Raw genomic sequence first — 9558 nt, forward strand, 5'->3', positions numbered from 1 at the left:
CCAAATCTTCGGAATACCTTACTGTTAGCATAGCTGAACATAATAAATAAAAATACTTTTATATATTTAAAATAGTAGCTTATTCAACTATGTTTTTCATGAATTTGACATATGCAAAACTCTGTAAAAGAAAAAAAAAAAAAATCTACATCTGGGACAAAATAAAAATAATAATAAAAAAGCCACGCAAAAATAAATTGTGAAAATGATTGTATATAAAGACAACAGAGTTGTGCAACAGAAAAGCGTTCACCAAATCACTGGAAGTTCACAATTTTAAAATGCAGCAATGCCACAGCCATCTGTGTACAGGCGAATAGTAGTATTTTTAATTAGCAATTAATAGAATATTAAAAGGAGTAACTATACAAATATATTAATACTGAATAGCTTTTCCTTTAGATTTAGTGGAATAACGAATTCTTAAAACGGTCCACTCAGCTGTAATGACCTCCCACAGATGATAGACCATCTGACATGAAGCAAACAAAACAAATAAAAATAAAAAACAACAGAAAACATCAAACATTCGAATGGTTTCCACTACAGATACCATTCCAAACCATCAGCTAACCATTGAAACCATTACAATTATTGGTCCTTAATGGTATCCACTAGACATAACATGCCGCCAATTAAAGGATTAAAGGCAACAAATTACCAGTTGAGACTCACAGGGAGCATTACAGTTTCCATTAAAACCAATACAATTCCCATTATAAGCATTAAATCCATTACAAATTCTGTAAGGGTTTCTATTGGGTTTTTTTCAGCAGGGATAACAAATTTGGTCCTAACACTGAATGATCTACAAAACTTTTGTGGCAAAAGGAACCTTGGTCCTTTTTTTTGCCCCAGAGCATAGTCTCGAGAAGATCTACATCTCACCATAAGTATAGCTTTGACCCACAGGACCTGTATCAACCACTTGCTCAGAGCTCAACTGTGGTGGCTTTACTTGCACTTTCCTATGAGAACTTTCCCTATGTCTCCACCACAAATTCCTGCTTTCACATCCTTGTACACTTTTGCTATGAAAGCAGGTATTGCTTTCATATAAGTTGTTATGTGTTAGGAACTGATGCATACAACAACAAAAAAAACTATGCATCACACAATTATCTCTCTGAATTTAACTGTTTTTTTGCATAACAATGCCCTGGCACTACAATACCCAGCATTCATATAGAATATATCGTCAAAAGTATGCGGACACTAACCGTCATAATCATATGTGCTTGTTGAACATTAGATTCCAGATTTAGTCCTCACTTTCTGCTATAAAAACCTCCATGCTTCTGGGAAAGTTTCACACTAGATTTTGGAGCGTGGCTGTGGGGATTTGTGCTCGTTCAGCCACAAACTCATTAGGTATTGATGTCAGGTGAGGAGGTCTAGGGAGCAGTCGGCGTTCCAGTTCGTCCCAAAGGTATTCAGTGGGGTTGAGTTTGGGTATCTGTACAGGACATTCGAATTCTTCTAATCCAATCTTCTCAAACCATGTCTTCATGGAGCTCGCTTTGTGCGCTGGGGAATTTTCATGCTGGCACATGTTTGGACCTCTTAGCTACAGTGAAGGGAAACTGTAATTCTACAGCATATGACGACATTCTAGATAATGTGTGTGTTTCCAGCTTAGTGGCAATAGCATAGGGAAAACCCACACGTAGGCATTATGGTCAGGTGACCACAAACCTTCAGGTGTCAATCACCCAGTTCTGTCTGATGTCTCAAGTTCTTGTCTCTTGAAGACATCATTTTTCATTCAGAGCATAGGCGTGGGTGTGGAAATTCACAATCACGAGAGCCATTTCCACTACCGTATTTGTAGATGTCCTTTATGGTTTGTGTCACCTAGTGTGCATCTCCTAAGCGTCATAGCACCGGTCACATCTTTTAAGTTGGCAAAAAAACAAAAAACAAAAACTGAACAACCTCCCACTCCAAAATTCCACCCAAAGTACATGTAGTTCTTCAAAATCTTCCACCGTCAAGATGCGTCTAGAAGAGGGACTTTCCCCAGCATTCAAACTGGGAAATACCTCTCAATAGTTCAGATTCTACATAATCTACCATTTAAATTATGTGGGATGCGAGTGGACATGCATCAATATTTAAATTTGACTGAAGTTTCCCTTTAGGAACTTTAAAAACTTACACTACACGACCCAATCTGAAAATTACAGTGGGTATTCTGCTAGGGTACCTCACTGCACACCAACCTTCCATAACGCATGGTGGGAATTTATATTCAACAATAGTGCACTATATGTGACTACAGTGTGTGATTTTTTATTCACTTCTCAAGAGGAAACTGAGGAATCCCCGTCATTGGTACTTGTTGGGACTTCCACTTTCATGATGTCCCTTTGGTATTTCAGAAACATCACCCCGAGTTTACTTTCTAATTTATATAAACAAACAGAACACAATTCAGAATGCGACAGTATTATTTAAGCAGATAAATAACTTGGACAATGTCAGGATTCCAGCAATTCACCATCCATAATCAATTCCAGTTTCACATTTCGGGACATTCCTCCAAGTGTTTGCGTAGAAAACTGTGCATTTGTGTAGAAGACAAAAAAAAAGTCCAGCGTGTCATGGAAGTCTTCATGTACTGTGGCTTTAATAAAGCATTGACAATGGAGACTCATTTCATAAATGTTACATGGTCTGCACTTATATAGCGCTTTTATCCAAAGCGCTTTACACTGTGTCTCATTCACCCATTCACACACCAATGGTAGCAGACCTGCCATGCAAGGTGCTAACTTGCCATCGGGAGCAACTTGGGGTTCAGTGTCTTGCCCAAGGACACTTCGGCATGTGGAGTCATGTGGGCCGGGAATCAAACCGCCAACCCTACGATTAGTGGACAACCCGCTCTACCAACTGAGCCACAGTTGCCCTGAGCCACATAAACATTTCCTTAAGGAAAACTTGTACACAATGTAAGCTATTATACATTACACTTGTTACATTTTTAATACTTTTATTATTCAATCCATCCAGGATTTCGCGATCGCCGTAATTAAAGCAAAATCAAGCAAACACCACAATATTCAAAGGAGCTTACAATTTTACGCAGATTTGTTCCAAGACATCATCTCAACGCGCATTAAGCCAAAGCCCTCTTCGATTCACATGTGTCAAACACGACTACAGCTAAAATTTAAATCACTGCGATAGACAGTAGCAAAAAAACTATTTTGTGCAATTGCAATTTCACCAATTCAAGTAGTTTTCCGCAAAAAAAAGCACAAAAATCTCCACGTTTCCATTTTGAGAAAAAGTCTCAGCATAAACCACAAAAAAAAAACTCCTATGGAGTTTTTATAATCAGTATGGACTGATTATAAGTCTTGGATTATGTATAACATCCACCATACAAATCCATGTCAATTAGCTACTACAGAAACAATAACATACTGTACAGTACAATGAGTGCATGAATATAAACATTCTATAAACCATGATAAAACTTTAATGATGTGATAGAACATGAGTCAATATATCCTTCACCAGATCAAGACAGATGATCCGCTGTTACATAGAGAAATGTAATTCTGATGGCCTTGTACAGGTCCTGGGACCGAGGCACTCAGGAGACACAGTCATGAGCAGAAAAACTCATCTAGGTGACTGTGTTGCTGTGAATTCATGAAACAGACAGAGAAAACTTCAATAATCCCACCAAGAAAGAGTAGAGCGAGGACCAGGCCTCACTCGTCACCCGAGCAGCCCCCCAGTCACACCCGGTTAAAAGATTATTCTGAACACATTCAGCTGCGATTAGTACGGGGCTTATGAATGAGCATGCTCCGGTGCTTCTGTCCCAGCACTGTGGTCATTTCAGTTCAGCCAGAACAAACACAAAAACTTGGATGTACTGTCCAGAGAAAAGGCCTGAGATATGCACACTTGTTGATTAGGCAACAGGTGACCAATCAGCCCAGATCACACATGTGACCTCGAGGCTTACGAGCTCATCATAGCTACGGACATGAGCCTGCCTTCTGCACGAGACATATGCTGTAGGATCTAAATATAAATGAGGGTCGTTTTGATTTCATATCTCCGTTTAAAATCAACTGTGTAAAGTTGTCTCTGATGGAGATAAAGCACAAAAGGTTCATTCCTCTTGGACAACTGATTCTTATTATCTAGTTCATATTGTTCCATTTTATACAGGGTTCTTGAGGAAATAAAACAGTATTCAAGGAGTGTTATGTGATGTGAGCTTAGCTTGTAATGGCACCAAATAGGCTCAAGGTTTACAGATATCACAACAGGAGCATGACGTGGTACCTGGGCACTCAATTGCCAGCAAATTTGGCTAGCGATGGACAAATTGTGGCTGTTCTAGTAGACAGGTTTGAAATGTCGAATGTCAAAAGATCGAGATTCAAATATAGAAATCCCAGTCATATCTATGGGAAAAAAAATGCAAGCTTGTTTACTTGCAGTTAGGTAGCTAGGTTATCCAACGTTAATATAATATTACATAATTCGGGATAGCAGGAGAACATTTCCAAATTGCATATTCATGTATATTTATAGGCTTTTAAATGAGGATCAAGGGAAATGATATCAATACTACGGTTGATTCTGTACATGATGCGCATCTTTTCAGGTATTTTCACTTCTTCAGCGTTCACACAGTCACTTGGCTACGTAGCTACAAAGTTACTCAGAATTGTCTGTGTCGGTATTTGTGGTCGGATCTGTTTTTGTCAATCAACTGTTTGATTTTAGAGCACGTTTTATCATTGCGGAATTTTATCATTGTTTGGCTGCCGTGTCAAAACCTGCAAATAGAAATAGTGTGTTCAGGTAAGTCTGGTTGTGGTTTACTGTACATCATGTACCATGAAAATATCTTTAATGAAGAGAGAACTCGGGGCGCAGGGTGGGGGGCAATCTGGAAGGGGGTCCCACCCATCACAGGGCACAATTGCACACACATTCAGACAATTTGGAAATGCCAATCAGTCTACAACACAAGTCTTTAAACTGAGGGAGGAAACCGGAGCACCTGGAGGAAACCCCCAAAGCACGAGGAGAACACACAAGCTCTACGCACACAGGGCAGAGGAGTGATTCGAACCATGACCCCCAGAGGTGTGAGGCAAACATGCTAACCACTAAGTCACCGTGCCCACCGGCTTAAAGCACTGCTTTTTTAAAACCAAGTTCTACATATCTTCCAGGTTATTAGTACTAGTAAGGAATGAAATATATATATTTTTTTAAACCAACTACTACACCTTTAATGATTTAAACGGTTATATTAAGCAGTTTTGCGGTGGTCTATAATGAGATACAGGGTCAAGGAACCTTAACCGCAGTGGCTTTGAAGCCTATCATTAGAAACACGGTGATGAAACGTACATCACAGGTCTCCAGCTTTCCCAAGACAGGGAACTGTGCCGAATAATCCAGCTCACAGAGAAGCGGCAATTCTCAGGGTGATGCTACGTTTGCTCCTGTAAAAAACCAGGACAGAAATCCCAAACATCTGAGCAGTAAAATAAATAAATGGTGTGTGTGTGTGTGTGTGTGTGTGTGTGTGTGTATAGGAACAATGTCTGGCTTTGGAAGCAATATGAGGAGACCTCAGAGGAAATAAGAAACAGTAGATCTAATGTGCTTTCTAATGGCTTTGTGATGCACACATGCTCCAAAACTGGGTGTCTAGTTATGCTTTATATATAGACACACACACACACACACATTAGTATTATTATTATATATATATATATATATATATATATATATATATATATATATATATATATATATATATATATAAAAACTTATAATACAATAATGAGGAGCACAGTGTCAGGCCAATTCCTCACTGGCTGGTCTACAATTTGTTTGTTTGTAATTCAGACATTTAATTCTCATTCTTTCTCACTTTATTTGGATAGCATTTAAATTTCAGGTTTATTTTTTACTGTAAGATACAAGAAAGTGAATTTTTAGACAAGAGATGAACTATTTTATTTTATTTTTTTGCTTGAAAGTGTACTCAGGATTAACAGGCTTGATTCTGTTTATTATCAATGGAATAAAGTTGCCCATAATGGAATAAAGTTGCCCATACATTTAGCATTTTATTTTCAAAACAAACAATTAGTTATTGTTCTTACCCGGATACTTCATGGCTTCCGACACTCGTTTGCATGGAAGCAGGATTTTCGTATTTTTAATTTGAAACAAATTAGACATCCAGTTCAGCTCTCCAAAAGGCGATGCGCCTGGGGTCAATATTCACCACAGACAGTCCATTTAAAGATGTCCTGTCTAATGAAACGTCTTACGAAACTAATAAAAGTGTATATAATCACAGGTTGTTGTTATATAAACCGGAAACGTAACAATTTATGTTATCCTTTTGACTGCTTTCTTTTCTTCAATTCCTTTCCGCAATGTTGTTTGACGCGTGCCCGCTTCAACGCGCGGCCCCGACACGAGGGGCGGAGTCTTAAGTACAAACTCCGCCCACACGGTAGTACACTGAGGTTTTACCACAAACAATCCACTTCCACTTAAAGATGTCCTGTCTAATTAAACGTTTTCCAAACTTAAAAAAGTGCATATAAGCAAAGCGCGTCGATATAACAACCTGAAATTTAACACAGCCTAGTACAGAAAGTTCACTTAAAGATTTATTATCCAGGTAAATGCCTTACAAACTAAAAACGATATGTAGGTCTAAATAAACCTGCATTTTTTTAACACAAAAAAAAACACAGACTTTACCATGTCTCAAAGCATTAACACTAGCCTTATATTTTTGTATATATATATATTTTTTTTCATTTCATTGTTGCTACGCGTAGGCGATGCAATGGGCGGGGTCGTACACACAAGCCCCGCCCATATAGTAGGAATCTGAGCTAAATGTTAGTAAAGATATCCTATCTAATTAAGCGTCTTATAAACTAAATAAATAAATAAAGCAACAATTGACAATATAAAACGTAACACTAGCCTTAACTTTTTGGTAACTTTTTGGTAACTTTTTTTCCTCACACTTCTCATTTGTAAGTCGCTTTGTATAAAAGCGTCTGCTAAATGAATAAATGTAATGTAATGTAAATGTTTTCCGCAGTGTTAGTCTCGAGCAAACCGAATAGAGGGGTGGGGTCTAACACACAAGCCCCGCCCATAACACAGAAACCAATTGATGTGATCTGAGCTTACAGTATAATTTACTGAAATGGAGCACAATAGCATGGTTTACCATACAAACTAAAGAAATGTCAACTATAATTGTGAAATTATGAAAAGATTCATTAAAACATCCTAAATCGGTTCATTTTGAATCAGACCTATCGATCTGATCATTAATAGTGTCGCCCCAGTGTGCGTGTGCTATCAGCACTTTTCACTTTCCTAAGTACATTTTTACACATTTCTTCGTTGTACTGCAGTGAACTTGGGTGTTTCAGGTCAACTACAGCTCAATGAAGAGTCTCCTCTTACAAACGCATCTCTGCTTCCATCCTGTGGAAATATACTGAAAGTACATGAATGAGCTGTGAGTCATATGAGTCATAGACCAACGGTGTGACACACCAGAAATTATTGGCACCCTTCATATGGGTAAAAAGGTCTGTATAAAATACACAAAACGATTAAAAATTTTCACTTGAACAAACGTGAGAAAAATCCATTCCTGCAACAACTCTTAAGTAATTGTATTTTTCCTCAAAATATGTGGCACAACTATTGATCCCCTCAAAGAATATTAAAAAATACAGGAGAAATCAATCCCAGTGTTTCCAGATTAAAGACACATGGTCCTTGATTATAGATGGATGGGTAGAAGAAGGTTGAGAAAAAGCACATCGAATGGGTTTTACATTTACAGCCTTTGGTAGATGCCCTTATCCAGAGCGACTTACATTTATCTCATTTATATACCTGAGCCATTGAGGGTTAAGGTCCTTGCTCAAGGGCCCAGCAGTGGAAGCATGCTGAGATCTGACCTCAAGACCTTCCGATCTGTAGATACCAAAGTTCTGAGTATCAGCCAGTATTGAATACAGACAACTTCACAGTAAGACAGACTGTCTACAAGCCTCTGCTGCCCAGTTATGCAAAACAGTCAAGGCACATTGGAGGCGTATTTTAAGACAAGTTGTGTCCTGTGTTCACGTGCAAGAGTGTGCTTCTCGGTTTTATGGATTGGAAAATAGGCCAAGTCTGATCTGACACTGATCCAACATTTCAGTGACTATCAACACCAACACTCACTATGTCTGCATCCATACAAAGTATACAACTATAATCAGTATATACTCTCTGATCAGCCATAACATTAAACCTCCTGCCATAGTGTATAGGTCTGACCCGATGAGGCATGGACTCCACAAGACCTCTGAAGGTGTGCTGTGATATCTGGCACCAAGAATTTAGCAGCAGATCCTTTAAGTCCTGTAGGTTGCAAGGTGGGGCCTCCATGGATCGGACTTGTTTGTTCAGCACATCCCACAGATGCTCGATCGGATTGTGATCTGGGGAATTTGGAGGCCAAGTCAACACCTTGAACTCTTTGGGTGCTTCTCAATACTCAAATTGATGTTTCATCATTTCCTTGGTCCTCCGTCTTCCAGCGTGTGACCTGGAAATCAATTGAAGTCAGCCATCTTGAAGGACATTAATTCTCTAATTTCAAAGCGAGGAGGTGAGGAACAGGGAGCGAGGAAGCCTCCAGAGGAGCTAGGAGCGAGGACACACAGGTGTATCCTATGCGGAAGTGTTTCTTGTCGAAAAAACCTGACACAGATATAAATTCCCCTCCTCCTTTACATCTGCCACAATCTCAAACAAAAAGACCTTTGATGATGTGATGGCTTTTTGTGTGAGATATAATTCAATAATAATCATAATAATAAGCTTACAATGAGTATTGTAATGAATTGATCCCTGCATGTTTGGATATGCAAATCTGCACATAAGATGAGAAATTATTTATTGTTCATTAATTCATTGTGGAATAAGACATTTCACATACTGTCAGTGCATTTTTCTTTATTAAGAATGTTGTTATTAATCAAACTCCTACAACATAACCTCAGATCCCAGACATCCAACTGAGCAGAGTAATCATTAATTGACGTCGCTTTGACGTGATGCTGGAGAGAGTGAGGATAATCCTTTTGACTTGTTTCAATTCTTCTCTTCTCACATCCCATCTTTGCATCCTTCCCTCGCATCCTAAGGGGTGGAGCTTTGTCATGTTCCTCAAACCATTCCTGAACAATTTTTGCAGTGTGGCAGGGCGCATTATCCTGCTGAAAGATGACAGTGCAGTTAGGGTATACCGTTGCCATGAAGGGATGTACTTGGTCTGCAACAATGTTTAGGTAGGTGGTACATGTCAAAGTAACATCCCCATGAATGCCAGAACCCACGGTTTTCCAGCAGAACATTGCCAGAGCCTCACACTGTCTCCGCCAGCTTGCCTTCTTCCCATAGTGCATTCTGGTGCCATCTCTTCCCCAGGTAAGCAACGCATACGCACCCGGCCGTCCGCATGAC

At 39.1% G+C, this 9558-nt stretch overlaps 1 protein-coding gene across 1 annotated transcript in view; it reads right to left on the reverse strand.

Moving 5' to 3' along the window:
* The window catches only part of arhgef3 (Rho guanine nucleotide exchange factor (GEF) 3), a 93455-nt gene extending 86884 nt beyond the window's left edge, over positions 1-6571 (reverse strand). The window contains exon 1 of the mRNA XM_053652611.1: positions 6159-6571. Coding sequence (XP_053508586.1) covers positions 6159-6193 — 35 coding nt within the window. The 5' untranslated portion in view covers positions 6194-6571. The remainder of the gene's footprint in view (positions 1-6158) is intronic.
* Between the last annotated feature and the right edge of the window lie 2987 nt (positions 6572-9558).

Source organism: Ictalurus furcatus, chromosome 21 (assembly GCF_023375685.1).
Source record: "Ictalurus furcatus strain D&B chromosome 21, Billie_1.0, whole genome shotgun sequence".
Classification (NCBI taxonomy): Eukaryota; Metazoa; Chordata; class Actinopteri; order Siluriformes; family Ictaluridae; genus Ictalurus; species Ictalurus furcatus.